Below are 17,247 nucleotides of genomic sequence, written 5' to 3'. Positions count from 1 at the left end.
TCAGCTTACAGGTTGGAGCTTGACACCTTTCCACATCTCTTTAGGGTTTCCTCCCTCCTCGCAGGTTCGTTATTTTTCTTCTTGCACACAGTTCCAGCATCAGAAGTTTCAGGGAGTATTAGTTAAGTACCAAACAAGATTCTAGATTTAAATATCCCCTTAAAATGCCGTGTATATATTTACATATTTGTGTCAAAAAAATGTATATCTAGAATAAATATAAAGTGACATGAATATGAATACTCAGCTGCAAATATAATTTCATCCGTCTCTCGTCCATATACTATATCTCATCATTATTTCACTTTTTTTTTTTTTGTTTAACTGCCCCATTGGTTCAAAAAAATCCCTTTTATATTTGAGATGAAAACTCTGAATGTACAGTGTGGACTGTGTTGGTGTAGATTACTTTAACCGTGAGATTAGATGTACTTTGCACTTTCTGTTTGTTTATTTTTTTCAACTAGTCATTTATTTCACAACCCTTTGGGGTAAAATCTCCCCCGTCTGATTGCATTCCGAAATCATACGTTAATACAGCTGCACTTTTTTTATTTGACATGGTTTACATAATGTGGATTCATGAATTCCAGTACAGCTTCAGATTTGAATGAAAACAATGGATTAAAGTACAGGGTAAAGGCTTCATGAACAGGGCCTCAGCAAGCTAATATTCATGCAAAAAAAGGTTTTACTTATGGAATTATCCGATCAAAGCTGAAAGAAAATCAGAGCTACAACAGAAATAAATATGTATAAACCTATCAGGGAATTCAGTAACAGGCAGCGTTGTGATTGCGATGTGTGCGGGAAAAAACCCACAACGCCATTACCTGCAACGCAATGCTCCTCTTATTGTGGTTCCCTACCAAAGGATGCATGCATAATCAACACCCACAAATGCTCCTCTTGTAAGAAAAGCAAAGCTCTCTGTGTGACGAGGAACTAAAGATTCCCTCCAGTGGCCGTGAGAAAAAGCCGCGCTGACCTTTCAAAAACAAAGCTGTGTGAAGTATTAGAATCTGATGCTGTAGAAAGATCCTAGTTGCCTTTGTGTGTATCAACTGCCTGCTTGAGTATTTTGTGTGTGGAACTTTTTCTCTGTAATCTCGTAGAACTGTTTGGGGTGTTTTTTCCTGCCATATCGCTCGCGGTGACGGCGAGCCGCTGACAGTTATCTTTGCTGTGCATACCTTCCTTTTTGACGAGGTGTTTTACAGTTTTGTTTCACTTTTGTGTAGTGATTCACTCTGTGGAGTGTTCTGACTGTTGTTATATAACTTCATATACACAAATGATCAATAAAAATGTTTTATTTCCTGTTGATACAGAAGCTTATCATGTGGTATTTCCAGTTGCTGTGACTGCCTCTAATAGTACCTTTAATAACAAAATCAACCTGTATTACTTTCACCACAGTGCTAGTATTGACTGGCAGCAGAAGAATGAGTCACTGCTCCTGCACGTATACCTCCTGTCACATCAAGAAGAAGTGCCTGCGTGACAAATCCTACTTTTAATGACTGTTTGCTTCTTAACACTTTGTAGTGGCTGTGAAACATCCATACCAGCCTCTTAACAAGGCCACTACTGCCATCTAGAGGACACAAAGGAGCACGCCACGGTGTATGAGCACAACCATGACGCAAAGAAAAAAGATTGTTTTCCATTTAGCTTTATACACAGATCAATTTCTATTAGGGACTTGTATTCTAAGAAGTCCAGGCGTTTCCTTTATATTATTTTATTCATTTATGTATTAGTTTTATTCTGGAAATCCAGTGGAATCCATGCGGAAGTGACGATTGAGCTTTAGCTTCGACAAGTTAGCTAGCATTAGCCGTTATCATACCGGAAGTTGTGTTTATTAGTTGAACAAATGTCAAGTCCGTATTCTTTCAGGGTATATAAACAAATAAAAACTATATATTATTAGTCATTCAATGTATTAGTTGGTATAGGTGGCTTGCTGGGTGTAATTTAAAGAGATGTACGCATTTTGTTCAACGAATTAATGCTTTTATTTTCAAAAACAGTGACCGGATGAGTATATATAACTAGCCTGAGCTTGACAACCTTGCATGACACTGATCGTCGCAGTTGCAGTAAACGCATCTGCTGCTTTCTGCATTGTCAAACAACCCTACAGTCGCCAGAACTAACAGAAAATGCTGTCCTACATCATTGGTGTAAGTACAACTTAGTGAGAAGTTGCCAGGTTTTGTTTGTTTCAGCTAATACCATTGCGTTAGCTTAGGCTAACGATAGCTAACATGTAACGTTAACGCTGTTAGTTTTCATAACCCAAGTTGGTGGGGCCCTGCCCACAGATATGTGTGTGACTCATTTCTCCTGTTATGGATTAAACAAACATGGCTTGACCCGAGTGAGACAACGCCCCACAGAGGTCTCAGACGTTTGATAGCTAATGATAGCTGGTGGTCTGACTCATTCTCTCGTTTTCTGACCCTTTGTTGCAGTTGATCCGAGGTGGATTTGACAGCATCGTCAACTTGATCTTCAGACTTCTCTTCCGAAAGAGGAAACCAGCCCTCACCTTAGAGGACCCCGCCATTAAGTATGCACTGCGACTCTTGGACAAACAGGTAACCACGTTGAAGATAACTTTATAAGACCTGAATGTTTGAGTGAATCAAGTCAGTGGCTGTATGTTAAGTGGAAACTGCCCTAAACTGTGGCAGCAAGTCCAAAAAGTGCCGCTGCTGCAACTTGACTCTTCTCTTGCTAAATCGTCTGTTTGCAAATGCAGCAGGTGCGTTCAAGTACCACTGTTGCTCTCTGCGTTTATATTGGCATGCTTCTTTTTAACGATAAACTCCTGTGTTTCTTTTTGTGCAGATTGTCAGCCATGACACAAGGAAGTTCCGCTTTGCCCTACCTTCCCCTGAACACATCCTTGGTCTCCCTATCGGTTAGTCTGTTCCCTCATTCAATCAATGTCAATAATTAACACATGGAAACAATCAGTAGTCAGTCATTATGAGAGGGACTGTATAAGAGCACAAAGGCAAAACATAGTGCCAAGGAATTAGATAATATCATGACGCACATGAGTGTTCAGTAATGTAGTCGGATGATACTGAGAGCAGTGGTAATATATTCACATTTACAATGAACATAATTCCTGTGTTTTCCTCTCCAGGGCAGCATATCTATTTGTCTGGGAGAATAGACGGGAAGCTGGTCGTCCGTCCGTATACGCCGGTGTCCAGTGATGATGACAAAGGTTATGTGGACTTAGTGGTGAAGGTACACCCAGATGAGAAGTTGTTTCTATTATCTAAAAGGTGTGGTTTTATTTTCCTAAACCCTTTTCTTTTGTTGTCCCTTGTCAACAGATTTACTTTAAAGATGTCAACCCTAAATTCCCAGAGGGAGGGAAGATGAGTCAGTACTTGGAGAGCCTCAGGATCAACGACACTATTGATTTCAGGGGACCCAGTGGTCTCATCGTTTACAAAGGCAAAGGTGAGCAACATACCCTCGTGTCCTCATACAGTTGGTGAACAGATGCACGGTTTGTAATTGAGCTTCAGCTGCTGGATCGGATCTTCTGATCTGAACTTTTTCTCCACAGGTGCTTTTGCCATTCAAGCAGATAAAAAGTCCACAGCTGACACCAAGACAGCGAAACATGTTGGCATGATTGCTGGAGGGACAGGTAAGAGAAACTTCTAGACTGTGTGTTATGGAGAAATACTTTTTGGCTGTAAGACATTTGTTCTTTAGAACCAAGGGACACGCAGATGACCACACACTGTTTGTGTATTGAAGGTAGAGCCATGTCTGAAGCCTCTTTCCTGTTGTCTTCCAGGGATCACTCCCATGTTGCAGCTCATCACAGCTGTGATGAAGGATCCACAGGACCAGACGGTGTGTTACCTGCTGTTTGCAAACCAGGTCAGTTTCATCAGCCAGGATCACACGATGGAAGTGTTGTGAAAGAGTTGTTTGTTTTTCCTCTTTTCCTGTGTGCTTGGGAAAGAGTGGTTCATACTTAAACAGAAGGTGGAACATCGAGTGCTGAAACTTGGTTCGTCCTGTCCTATCACAGACTGAGAAAGACATCTTGTTGCGACCGGAATTGGAAGAGATTCAGGTCAACAACCCGGACCGGTTCAAGCTGTGGTTCACCCTGGACAGAGCACCTGAAGGTGAGGTTATTCTAAATCTGACGCAAAACAAAAGTTCATCTCAAAACAGTGTTGCTCTTGGCCATTTAGGACGCGGTGCCATGGGCATGATGCATGCGATTTGTTGAAAAATCACATTAGACACAACTTTACAGAGTTATCTTGTGTACAATAGATTTTTGAAAGTCTCTGAGAAATAAAAAGCAGGTAACCAACCAATTTTATTGATGTAACTTGCAGCATTTCATTTATTTTTATTTTTTTGTATAAATTGAGCTTGTTCCTATTAATGTCACTGAGGATTGAGAAATACCAAAAAAAAATTTGCAACATTTGTTTATTTAAACTTTTGCATAACTAAATGTTACCTTTTGCTTTTTTACATTATTGCAATCAGTTGATACATTTTCAAATATAAAAACTCCATACTGTGATACACACTTTACTCTGTTTTTAGGCCATAATTTGCCACAATGCCTTTATTGTACACAATGACTGGAGCAGATTCTGAAATTAAGTCATAGTATAGCATGTCGAAAAGGTCATAGTATAGCGTGTCGAAAAAGTCATAAAGTCAAAAGTCATAGTATAGCATGTCGAAAAAGTCATGAAGTCATAGTATAGCATGTCGAAAAAAGTCATAAAAAAGTCATAGTATAGCATGTCGAAAAAAGTCATAGTATAGCGTGTCGAAAAAAGTCATAGTATAGCGTGTCGAAAAAAGTCATAGTATAGCGTGTCGAAAAAAGTCATAGTATAGCGTGTCGAAAAAAGCCATAAAAAAGTCATAGTATAGCATGTCGAAAAAAGTCATAAAAAAGTCATAAAAAAGTCATAGTATAGCGTGTCGAAAAAAGTCATAGTATAGCATGTCGAAAAAAGTCATAAAAAAGTCATAGTATAGCGTGTCGAAAAAAGTCATAGTATAGCGTGTCGAAAAAAGTCATAGTATAGCGTGTCGAAAAAAGTCATAGTATAGCCTGTCGAAAAAAGTCATAAAAAAGTCATAGTATAGCATGTCGAAAAAAGTCATAAAAAAGTCATAGTATAGCATGTCGAAAAAAGTCATAGTATAGCGTGTCGAAAAAAGTCATAGTATAGCGTGTCGAAAAAAGTCATAGTATAGCGTGTCGAAAAAAGTCATAGTATAGCGTGTCGAAAAAAGTCATAGTATAGCGTGTCGAAAAAAGTCATAGTATAGCGTGTCGAAAAAAGTCATAGTATAGCGTGTCGAAAAAAGTCATAGTATAGCGTGTCGAAAAAAGTCATAAAAAAGTCATAGTATAGCATGTCGAAAAAAGTCATAAAAAAGTCATAGTATAGCGTGTCGAAAAAAGTCATAGTATAGCATGTCGAAAAAAGTCATAAAAAAGTCATAGTATAGCATGTCGAAAAAAGTCATAAAAAAGTCATAAAAAAGTCATAGTATAGCGTGTCGAAAAAAGTCATAGTATAGCATGTCGAAAAAAGTCATAAAAAAGTCATAGTATAGCGTGTCGAAAAAAGTCATAGTATAGCATGTCGAAAAAAGTCATAAAAAAGTCATAGTATAGCGTGTCGAAAAAAGTCATAGTATAGCGTGTCGAAAAAAGTCATAGTATAGCGTGTCGAAAAAAGTCATAGTATAGCATGTCGAAAAAAGTCATAAAAAAGTCATAAAAAAGTCATAGTATAGCGTGTCGAAAAAAGTCATAGTATAGCGTGTCGAAAAAAGTCATAGTATAGCGTGTCGAAAAAAGTCATAAAAAAGTCATAGTATAGCCTGTCGAAAAAAGTCATAAAAAAGTCATAGTATAGCATGTCGAAAAAAGTCATAGTATAGCGTGTCGAAAAAAGTCATAGTATAGCGTGTCGAAAAAAGTCATAGTATAGCGTGTCGAAAAAAGTCATAGTATAGCGTGTCGAAAAAAGTCATAGTATAGCGTGTCGAAAAAAGTCATAGTATAGCGTGTCGAAAAAAGTCATAGTATAGCATGTCGAAAAAAGTCATAAAAAAGTCATAAAAAAGTCATAGTATAGCGTGTCGAAAAAAGTCATAAAAAAGTCATAAAAAAGTCATAGTATAGCGTGTCGAAAAAAGTCATAGTATAGCGTGTCGAAAAAAGTCATAGTATAGCGTGTCGAAAAAAGTCATAGTATAGCCTGTCGAAAAAAGTCATAAAAAAGTCATAGTATAGCATGTCGAAAAAAGTCATAAAAAAGTCATAGTATAGCATGTCGAAAAAAGTCATAGTATAGCGTGTCGAAAAAAGTCATAGTATAGCGTGTCGAAAAAAGTCATAGTATAGCGTGTCGAAAAAAGTCATAGTATAGCGTGTCGAAAAAAGTCATAGTATAGCGTGTCGAAAAAAGTCATAGTATAGCGTGTCGAAAAAAGTCATAGTATAGCGTGTCGAAAAAAGTCATAGTATAGCGTGTCGAAAAAAGTCATAGTATAGCGTGTCGAAAAAAGTCATAGTATAGCATGTCGAAAAAAGTCATAAAAAAGTCATAGTATAGCATGTCGAAAAAAGTCATAAAAAAGTCATAGTATAGCGTGTCGAAAAAAGTCATAGTATAGCATGTCGAAAAAAGTCATAAAAAAGTCATAGTATAGCATGTCGAAAAAAGTCATAAAAAAGTCATAGTATAGCGTGTCGAAAAAGTCATAGTATAGCATGTCGAAAAAAGTCATAAAAAAGTCATAGTATAGCGTGTCGAAAAAAGTCATAGTATAGCATGTCGAAAAAAGTCATAAAAAAGTCATAAAAAAGTCATAGTATAGCGTGTCGAAAAAAGTCATAGTATAGCGTGTCGAAAAAAGTCATAGTATAGCGTGTCGAAAAAAGTCATAGTATAGCGTGTCGAAAAAAGTCATAGTATAGCATGTCGAAAAAAGTCATAAAAAAGTCATAAAAAAGTCATAGTATAGCGTGTCGAAAAAAGTCATAGTATAGCATGTCGAAAAAAGTCATAAAAAAGTCATAAAAAAGTCATAGTATAGCGTGTCGAAAAAAGTCATAAAAAAGTCATAGTATAGCATGTCGAAAAAAGTCATAGTATAGCGTGTCGAAAAAAGTCATGGTATAGCGTGTCGAAAAAAGTCATAGTATAGCATGTCGAAAAAAGTCATAGTATAGCATGTCGAAAAAAGTCATAGTATAACATGTCAAAAAAAGTCATAGTATAGCATGTCTGAAAAAGTCATAGTATAGCATGTCGAAAAAAGTCATAAAAAAGTCATAGTATAGCATGTCGAAAAAAGTCATAGTATAGCGTGTCGAAAAAAGTCATAGTATAGCGTGTCGAAAAAAGTCATAGTATAGCGTGTCGAAAAAAGTCATAGTATAGCATGTCGAAAAAAGCCATAAAAAAGTCATAGTATAGCATGTCGAAAAAAGTCATAAAAAAGTCATAGTATAGCGTGTCGAAAAAAGTCATAGTATAGCATGTCGAAAAAAGTCATAAAAAAGTCATAAAAAAGTCATAGTATAGCGTGTCGAAAAAAGTCATAGTATAGCGTGTCGAAAAAAGTCATAGTATAGCGTGTCGAAAAAAGTCATAGTATAGCCTGTCGAAAAAGTCATAAAAAAGTCATAGTATAGCATGTCGAAAAAAGTCATAAAAAAGTCATAGTATAGCATGTCGAAAAAAGTCATAGTATAGCATGTCGAAAAAAGTCATAAAAAAGTCATAGTATAGCATGTCGAAAAAAGTCATAAAAAAGTCATAGTATAGCGTGTCGAAAAAAGTCATAGTATAGCATGTCTAAAAAAGTCATAGTATAGCATGTCGAAAAAAGTCATAAAAAAGTCATAAAAAAGTCATAGTATAGCGTGTCGAAAAAAGTCATAGTATAGCATGTCGAAAAAAGTCATAAAAAAGTCATAGTATAGCGTGTCGAAAAAAGTCATAGTATAGCATGTCGAAAAAAGTCATAAAAAAGTCATAGTATAGCGTGTCGAAAAAAGTCATAGTATAGCGTGTCGAAAAAAGTCATAGTATAGCGTGTCGAAAAAAGTCATAAAAAAGTCATAGTATAGCCTGTCGAAAAAAGTCATAAAAAAGTCATAGTATAGCGTGTCGAAAAAAGTCATAGTATAGCGTGTCGAAAAAAGTCATAGTATAGCGTGTCGAAAAAAGTCATAGTATAGCGTGTCGAAAAAAGTCATAGTATAGCGTGTCGAAAAAAGTCATAGTATAGCATGTCGAAAAAAGTCATAAAAAAGTCATATTATAGCATGTCGAAAAAAGTCATAAAAAAGTCATAAAAAAGTCATAGTATAGCGTGTCGAAAAAAGTCATAAAAAAGTCATAGTATAGCGTGTCGAAAAAAGTCATAGTATAGCGTGTCGAAAAAAGTCATAGTATAGCGTGTCGAAAAAAGTCATAGTATAGCCTGTCGAAAAAAGTCATAAAAAAGTCATAGTATAGCATGTCGAAAAAAGTCATAAAAAAGTCATAGTATAGCATGTCGAAAAAAGTCATAGTATAGCGTGTCGAAAAAAGTCATAGTATAGCGTGTCGAAAAAAGTCATAGTATAGCGTGTCGAAAAAAGTCATAGTATAGCGTGTCGAAAAAAGTCATAGTATAGCGTGTCGAAAAAAGTCATAGTATAGCGTGTCGAAAAAAGTCATAGTATAGCATGTCGAAAAAAGTCATAAAAAAGTCATAGTATAGCATGTCGAAAAAAGTCATAAAAAAGTCATAGTATAGCGTGTCGAAAAAAGTCATAGTATAGCATGTCGAAAAAAGTCATAAAAAAGTCATAGTATAGCATGTCGAAAAAAGTCATAAAAAAGTCATAGTATAGCGTGTCGAAAAAAGTCATAGTATAGCATGTCGAAAAAAGTCATAAAAAAGTCATAGTATAGCGTGTCGAAAAAAGTCATAGTATAGCATGTCGAAAAAAGTCATAAAAAAGTCATAGTATAGCGTGTCGAAAAAAGTCATAGTATAGCGTGTCGAAAAAAGTCATAGTATAGCATGTCGAAAAAAGTCATAAAAAAGTCATAAAAAAGTCATAGTATAGCGTGTCGAAAAAAGTTATAGTATAGCGTGTCGAAAAAAGTCATAGTATAGCGTGTCGAAAAAAGTCATAAAAAAGTCATAGTATAGCCTGTCGAAAAAAGTCATAAAAAAGTCATAGTATAGCATGTCGAAAAAAGTCATAGTATAGCGTGTCGAAAAAAGTCATAGTATAGCGTGTCGAAAAAAGTCATAGTATAGCGTGTCGAAAAAAGTCATAGTATAGCGTGTCGAAAAAAGTCATAGTATAGCGTGTCGAAAAAAGTCATAAAAAAGTCATAGTATAGCATGTCGAAAAAAGTCATAAAAAAGTCATAAAAAAGTCATAGTATAGCGTGTCGAAAAAAGTCATAAAAAAGTCATAAAAAAGTCATAGTATAGCGTGTCGAAAAAAGTCATAGTATAGCGTGTCGAAAAAAGTCATAGTATAGCGTGTCGAAAAAAGTCATAGTATAGCCTGTCGAAAAAAGTCATAAAAAAGTCATAGTATAGCATGTCGAAAAAAGTCATAAAAAAGTCATAGTATAGCATGTCGAAAAAAGTCATAGTATAGCGTGTCGAAAAAAGTCATAGTATAGCGTGTCGAAAAAAGTCATAGTATAGCGTGTCGAAAAAAGTCATAGTATAGCGTGTCGAAAAAAGTCATAGTATAGCGTGTCGAAAAAAGTCATAGTATAGCGTGTCGAAAAAAGTCATAGTATAGCGTGTCGAAAAAAGTCATAGTATAGCGTGTCGAAAAAAGTCATAGTATAGCGTGTCGAAAAAAGTCATAGTATAGCATGTCGAAAAAAGTCATAAAAAAGTCATAGTATAGCGTGTCGAAAAAAGTCATAAAAAAGTCATAGTATAGCGTGTCGAAAAAAGTCATAGTATAGCATGTCGAAAAAAGTCATAAAAAAGTCATAGTATAGCATGTCGAAAAAAGTCATAAAAAAGTCATAAAAAAGTCATAGTATAGCGTGTCGAAAAAAGTCATAGTATAGCATGTCGAAAAAAGTCATAAAAAAGTCATAGTATAGCGTGTCGAAAAAAGTCATAGTATAGCATGTCGAAAAAAGTCATAAAAAAGTCATAGTATAGCGTGTCGAAAAAAGTCATAGTATAGCGTGTCGAAAAAAGTCATAGTATAGCGTGTCGAAAAAAGTCATAGTATAGCATGTCGAAAAAAGTCATAAAAAAGTCATAAAAAAGTCATAGTATAGCGTGTCGAAAAAAGTCATAGTATAGCCTGTCGAAAAAAGTCATAGTATAGCCTGTCGAAAAAAGTCATAAAAAAGTCATAGTATAGCATGTCGAAAAAAGTCATAAAAAAGTCATAGTATAGCATGTCGAAAAAAGTCATAGTATAGCGTGTCGAAAAAAGTCATAGTATAGCGTGTCGAAAAAAGTCATAGTATAGCGTGTCGAAAAAAGTCATAGTATAGCGTGTCGAAAAAAGTCATAGTATAGCGTGTCGAAAAAAGTCATAGTATAGCGTGTCGAAAAAAGTCATAGTATAGCGTGTCGAAAAAAGTCATAGTATAGCATGTCGAAAAAAGTCATAAAAAAGTCATAGTATAGCATGTCGAAAAAAGTCATAAAAAAGTCATAAAAAAGTCATAGTATAGCGTGTCGAAAAAAGTCATAGTATAGCATGTCGAAAAAAGTCATAAAAAAGTCATAGTATAGCGTGTCGAAAAAAGTCATAGTATAGCATGTCGAAAAAAGTCATAAAAAAGTCATAGTATAGCGTGTCGAAAAAAGTCATAGTATAGCGTGTCGAAAAAAGTCATAGTATAGCGTGTCGAAAAAAGTCATAGTATAGCATGTCGAAAAAAGTCATAAAAAAGTCATAAAAAAGTCATATTATAGCGTGTCGAAAAAAGTCATAGTATAGCGTGTCGAAAAAAGTCATAGTATAGCGTGTCGAAAAAAGTCATAAAAAAGTCATAGTATAGCCTGTCAAAAAAAGTCATAAAAAAGTCATAGTATAGCATGTCGAAAAAAGTCATAGTATAGCGTGTCGAAAAAAGTCATAGTATAGCGTGTCGAAAAAAGTCATAGTATAGCGTGTCGAAAAAAGTCATAGTATAGCGTGTCGAAAAAAGTCATAGTATAGCGTGTCGAAAAAAGTCATAGTATAGCGTGTCGAAAAAAGTCATAGTATAGCATGTCGAAAAAAGTCATAAAAAAGTCATAGTATAGCATGTCGAAAAAAGTCATAAAAAAGTCATAAAAAAGTCATAGTATAGCGTGTCGAAAAAAGTCATAGTATAGCGTGTCGAAAAAAGTCATAGTATAGCGTGTCGAAAAAAGTCATAGTATAGCCTGTCGAAAAAAGTCATAAAAAAGTCATAGTATAGCATGTCGAAAAAAGTCATAAAAAAGTCATAGTATAGCATGTCGAAAAAAGTCATAGTATAGCGTGTCGAAAAAAGTCATAGTATAGCGTGTCGAAAAAAGTCATAGTATAGCGTGTCGAAAAAAGTCATAGTATAGCGTGTCGAAAAAAGTCATAGTATAGCATGTCGAAAAAAGTCATAGTATAGCGTGTCGAAAAAAGTCATAGTATAGCGTGTCGAAAAAAGTCATAGTATAGCGTGTCGAAAAAAGTCATAGTATAGCGTGTCGAAAAAAGTCATAGTATAGCATGTCGAAAAAAGTCATAAAAAAGTCATAGTATAGCGTGTCGAAAAAAGTCATAAAAAAGTCATAGTATAGCGTGTCGAAAAAAGTCATAGTATAGCATGTCGAAAAAAGTCATAAAAAAGTCATAGTATAGCATGTCGAAAAAAGTCATAAAAAAGTCATAAAAAAGTCATAGTATAGCGTGTCGAAAAAAGTCATAGTATAGCATGTCGAAAAAAGTCATAAAAAAGTCATAGTATAGCGTGTCGAAAAAAGTCATAGTATAGCATGTCGAAAAAAGTCATAAAAAAGTCATAGTATAGCGTGTCGAAAAAAGTCATAGTATAGCGTGTCGAAAAAAGTCATAGTATAGCGTGTCGAAAAAAGTCATAGTATAGCATGTCGAAAAAAGTCATAAAAAAGTCATAGTATAGCGTGTCGAAAAAAGTCATAGTATAGCATGTCGAAAAAAGTCATAGTATAGCCTGTCGAAAAAAGTCATAGTATAGCCTGTCGAAAAAAGTCATAAAAAAGTCATAGTATAGCATGTCGAAAAAAGTCATAAAAAAGTCATAGTATAGCATGTCGAAAAAAGTCATAGTATAGCGTGTCGAAAAAAGTCATAGTATAGCGTGTCGAAAAAAGTCATAGTATAGCGTGTCGAAAAAAGTCATAGTATAGCGTGTCGAAAAAAGTCATAGTATAGCATGTCGAAAAAAGTCATAAAAAAGTCATAAAAAAGTCATAGTATAGCGTGTCGAAAAAAGTCATAGTATAGCATGTCGAAAAAAGTCATAAAAAAGTCATAGTATAGCATGTCGAAAAAAGTCATAAAAAAGTCATAGTATAGCGTGTCGAAAAAAGTCATAGTATAGCATGTCGAAAAAAGTCATAAAAAAGTCATAGTATAGCGTGTCGAAAAAAGTCATAGTATAGCATGTCGAAAAAAGTCATAAAAAAGTCATAGTATAGCGTGTCGAAAAAAGTCATAGTATAGCCTGTCGAAAAAAGTCATAAAATAGCATGTCGAAAAAAGTCATAAAGTCATAGTATAGCGTGTCGGAAAAAGTCATAGTATAGCGTGTCGAAAAAAGTCATAGTATAGCGTGTCGAAAAAAGTCATAGTATAGCGTGTCGAAAAAAGTCATAGTATAGCGTGTCGAAAAAAGTCATAGTATAGCGTGTCGAAAAAAGTCATAGTATAGCATGTCGAAAAAAGTCATAAAAAAGTCATAGTATAGCGTGTCGAAAAAAGTCATAGTATAGCGTGTCGAAAAAAGTCATAGTATAGCGTGTCGAAAAAAGTCATAGTATAGCGTGTCGAAAAAAGTCATAGTATAGCGTGTCGAAAAAAGTCATAGTATAGCATGTCGAAAAAAGTCATAAAAAAGTCATAGTATAGCGTGTCGAAAAAAGTCATAAAAAAGTCATAGTATAGCGTGTCGAAAAAAGTCATAGTATAGCATGTCGAAAAAAGTCATAAAAAAGTCATAGTATAGCATGTCGAAAAAAGTCATAAAAAAGTCATAAAAAAGTCATAGTATAGCGTGTCGAAAAAAGTCATAGTATAGCATGTCGAAAAAAGTCATAAAAAAGTCATAGTATAGCGTGTCGAAAAAAGTCATAGTATAGCATGTCGAAAAAAGTCATAAAAAAGTCATAGTATAGCGTGTCGAAAAAAGTCATAGTATAGCGTGTCGAAAAAAGTCATAGTATAGCGTGTCGAAAAAAGTCATAGTATAGCATGTCGAAAAAAGTCATAAAAAAGTCATAAAAAAGTCATAGTATAGCGTGTCGAAAAAAGTCATAGTATAGCCTGTCGAAAAAAGTCATAGTATAGCCTGTCGAAAAAAGTCATAAAAAAGTCATAGTATAGCATGTCGAAAAAAGTCATAAAAAAGTCATAGTATAGCATGTCGAAAAAAGTCATAGTATAGCGTGTCGAAAAAAGTCATAGTATAGCGTGTCGAAAAAAGTCATAGTATAGCGTGTCGAAAAAAGTCATAGTATAGCGTGTCGAAAAAAGTCATAGTATAGCGTGTCGAAAAAAGTCATAGTATAGCGTGTCGAAAAAAGTCATAGTATAGCGTGTCGAAAAAAGTCATAGTATAGCATGTCGAAAAAAGTCATAAAAAAGTCATAGTATAGCGTGTCGAAAAAAGTCATAGTATAGCATGTCGAAAAAAGTCATAAAAAAGTCATAGTATAGCATGTCGAAAAAAGTCATAAAAAAGTCATAAAAAAGTCATAGTATAGCGTGTCGAAAAAAGTCATAGTATAGCATGTCGAAAAAAGTCATAAAAAAGTCATAGTATAGCGTGTCGAAAAAAGTCATAGTATAGCATGTCGAAAAAAGTCATAAAAAAGTCATAGTATAGCGTGTCGAAAAAAGTCATAGTATAGCGTGTCGAAAAAAGTCATAGTATAGCGTGTCGAAAAAAGTCATAGTATAGCATGTCGAAAAAAGTCATAAAAAAGTCATAAAAAAGTCATATTATAGCGTGTCGAAAAAAGTCATAGTATAGCGTGTCGAAAAAAGTCATAGTATAGCGTGTCGAAAAAAGTCATAAAAAAGTCATAGTATAGCCTGTCAAAAAAAGTCATAAAAAAGTCATAGTATAGCATGTCGAAAAAAGTCATAGTATAGCGTGTCGAAAAAAGTCATAGTATAGCGTGTCGAAAAAAGTCATAGTATAGCGTGTCGAAAAAAGTCATAGTATAGCGTGTCGAAAAAAGTCATAGTATAGCGTGTCGAAAAAAGTCATAGTATAGCGTGTCGAAAAAAGTCATAGTATAGCATGTCGAAAAAAGTCATAAAAAAGTCATAGTATAGCATGTCGAAAAAAGTCATAAAAAAGTCATAAAAAAGTCATAGTATAGCGTGTCGAAAAAAGTCATAGTATAGCGTGTCGAAAAAAGTCATAGTATAGCGTGTCGAAAAAAGTCATAGTATAGCCTGTCGAAAAAAGTCATAAAAAAGTCATAGTATAGCATGTCGAAAAAAGTCATAAAAAAGTCATAGTATAGCATGTCGAAAAAAGTCATAGTATAGCGTGTCGAAAAAAGTCATAGTATAGCGTGTCGAAAAAAGTCATAGTATAGCGTGTCGAAAAAAGTCATAGTATAGCGTGTCGAAAAAAGTCATAGTATAGCATGTCGAAAAAAGTCATAGTATAGCGTGTCGAAAAAAGTCATAGTATAGCGTGTCGAAAAAAGTCATAGTATAGCGTGTCGAAAAAAGTCATAGTATAGCGTGTCGAAAAAAGTCATAGTATAGCATGTCGAAAAAAGTCATAAAAAAGTCATAGTATAGCGTGTCGAAAAAAGTCATAAAAAAGTCATAGTATAGCGTGTCGAAAAAAGTCATAGTATAGCATGTCGAAAAAAGTCATAAAAAAGTCATAGTATAGCATGTCGAAAAAAGTCATAAAAAAGTCATAAAAAAGTCATAGTATAGCGTGTCGAAAAAAGTCATAGTATAGCATGTCGAAAAAAGTCATAAAAAAGTCATAGTATAGCGTGTCGAAAAAAGTCATAGTATAGCATGTCGAAAAAAGTCATAAAAAAGTCATAGTATAGCGTGTCGAAAAAAGTCACAGTATAGCGTGTCGAAAAAAGTCATAGTATAGCGTGTCGAAAAAAGTCATAGTATAGCATGTCGAAAAAAGTCATAAAAAAGTCATAGTATAGCGTGTCGAAAAAAGTCATAGTATAGCATGTCGAAAAAAGTCATAGTATAGCCTGTCGAAAAAAGTCATAGTATAGCCTGTCGAAAAAAGTCATAAAAAAGTCATAGTATAGCATGTCGAAAAAAGTCATAAAAAAGTCATAGTATAGCATGTCGAAAAAAGTCATAGTATAGCGTGTCGAAAAAAGTCATAGTATAGCGTGTCGAAAAAAGTCATAGTATAGCGTGTCGAAAAAAGTCATAGTATAGCGTGTCGAAAAAAGTCATAGTATAGCATGTCGAAAAAAGTCATAAAAAAGTCATAAAAAAGTCATAGTATAGCGTGTCGAAAAAAGTCATAGTATAGCATGTCGAAAAAAGTCATAAAAAAGTCATAGTATAGCATGTCGAAAAAAGTCATAAAAAAGTCATAGTATAGCGTGTCGAAAAAAGTCATAGTATAGCATGTCGAAAAAAGTCATAAAAAAGTCATAGTATAGCGTGTCGAAAAAAGTCATAGTATAGCCTGTCGAAAAAAGTCATAAAATAGCATGTCGAAAAAAGTCATAAAGTCATAGTATAGCGTGTCGGAAAAAGTCATAGTATAGCGTGTCGAAAAAAGTCATAGTATAGCGTGTCGAAAAAAGTCATAGTATAGCGTGTCGAAAAAAGTCATAGTATAGCGTGTCGAAAAAAGTCATAGTATAGCGTGTCGAAAAAAGTCATAGTATAGCATGTCGAAAAAAGTCATAAAAAAGTCATAGTATAGCGTGTCGAAAAAAGTCATAGTATAGCATGTCGAAAAAAGTCATAAAAAAGTCATAGTATAGCGTGTCGAAAAAAGTCATAGTATAGCGTGTCGAAAAAAGTCATAGTATAGCCTGTCGAAAAAAGTCATAAAATGTCATAAAGTCATAGTATAGCGTGTCGGAAAAAGTCAGTGTCAAAATATAGCATGTCGAAAAAACATGTGTGTGTGTTTCAATGGAAAGAATGATTAGACATTGGGCGTAGTATAGCATGTCGGGATCCTAATAGTTACATTACGTTGTATTTAAACGTTGGTTCCTTTTCTGTCTTCCAGACTGGGAGTACAGCCAAGGCTTCATCAGTGAAGACATGGTGAGGGAACACCTGCCTCCTCCCAGTGACGACAGTCTCGTCCTGATGTGTGGACCTCCGCCGATGATCCAGTTCGCCTGCAACCCCAATCTGGATAAAATCGGCCACTCCAGCAGCCGCAGGTTCAACTTCTAGACGTCCGGGCGTATGAGGACGTTCAGTTATACTCTACCCTGAAAGCATTAAAGCACTCGTACACACAATATATTCATCATGCAACAGCACGGACCAATTAATGTAGGAAAGTATTTGGGAGACGGAAATGTGGATGTTTTCTGAGTGCCTTAACACTTGCGAAGCTTTTTTTAATGCATTGTCTAAGAATCGCAACCACCTGCTTCATTTATGCAGAATTGTATTTAATCCATTATTGCTGTTCTGAATGTGTTGGTTGAACCTGCCTTCTATCTATCGTCACGTCAAAGATGTCTATTTTGCTAAAACATGTTTGCGATGTGGTTGACATGAAGTCTTTGCTGCAACATCTCTGAGCTGTTTCAGGAAGATGCTACTAAAAATGAGACAAAGAAATGCGTTTTCTCCTTTTTTATTAACATTAAAAAAAAACAAGACTTTGGTTTACTTTCACAATAGGAAGAGTATACTCAATGAGAGACTGCACCTACAATGCTCACATTCTTATTTGTGCTTTTAGAGGGCCAGGCCTCCAGTCTTTATGCTCATCGCTC

General features: G+C 34.8%; 1 protein-coding gene across 1 annotated transcript; it reads left to right on the top strand.

The window, feature by feature from the left end:
* The first annotated feature begins 2,054 nt into the window (after window positions 1-2,054).
* Window positions 2,055-17,086, top strand: cyb5r3 (cytochrome b5 reductase 3). The gene is made up of 9 exons (XM_079294250.1): window positions 2,055-2,189; window positions 2,481-2,606; window positions 2,860-2,932; window positions 3,164-3,270; window positions 3,360-3,489; window positions 3,599-3,682; window positions 3,836-3,921; window positions 4,076-4,175; window positions 16,521-17,086. Exons 1-9 carry the CDS (start codon window positions 2,169-2,171, stop codon window positions 16,691-16,693), a joined length of 900 nt encoding a protein of 299 aa, XP_079150376.1. The 5' UTR covers window positions 2,055-2,168; the 3' UTR covers window positions 16,694-17,086.
* The last annotated feature ends 161 nt before the right edge of the window (window positions 17,087-17,247 follow it).

Source organism: Melanostigma gelatinosum (genome assembly GCF_949748355.1).
Source record: "Melanostigma gelatinosum genome assembly, chromosome: 22".
NCBI lineage: Eukaryota > Metazoa > Chordata > Actinopteri > Perciformes > Zoarcidae > Melanostigma > Melanostigma gelatinosum.
This window is presented reverse-complemented; position numbering and strand designations above follow the sequence as displayed.

Bases quoted from the DNA above. Each gene is read 5' to 3' on its own strand.
- cyb5r3 (XM_079294250.1), top strand. From the start codon at position 2,169: ATGCTGTCCTACATCATTGGT. The intron at 2,190-2,480 runs GTAAGTACAACT...CCTTTGTTGCAG, and splicing joins TGCTGTCCTACATCATTGGT to TTGATCCGAGGTGGATTTGA. The intron at 3,922-4,075 runs GTCAGTTTCATC...GTCCTATCACAG, and splicing joins ACCTGCTGTTTGCAAACCAG to ACTGAGAAAGACATCTTGTT.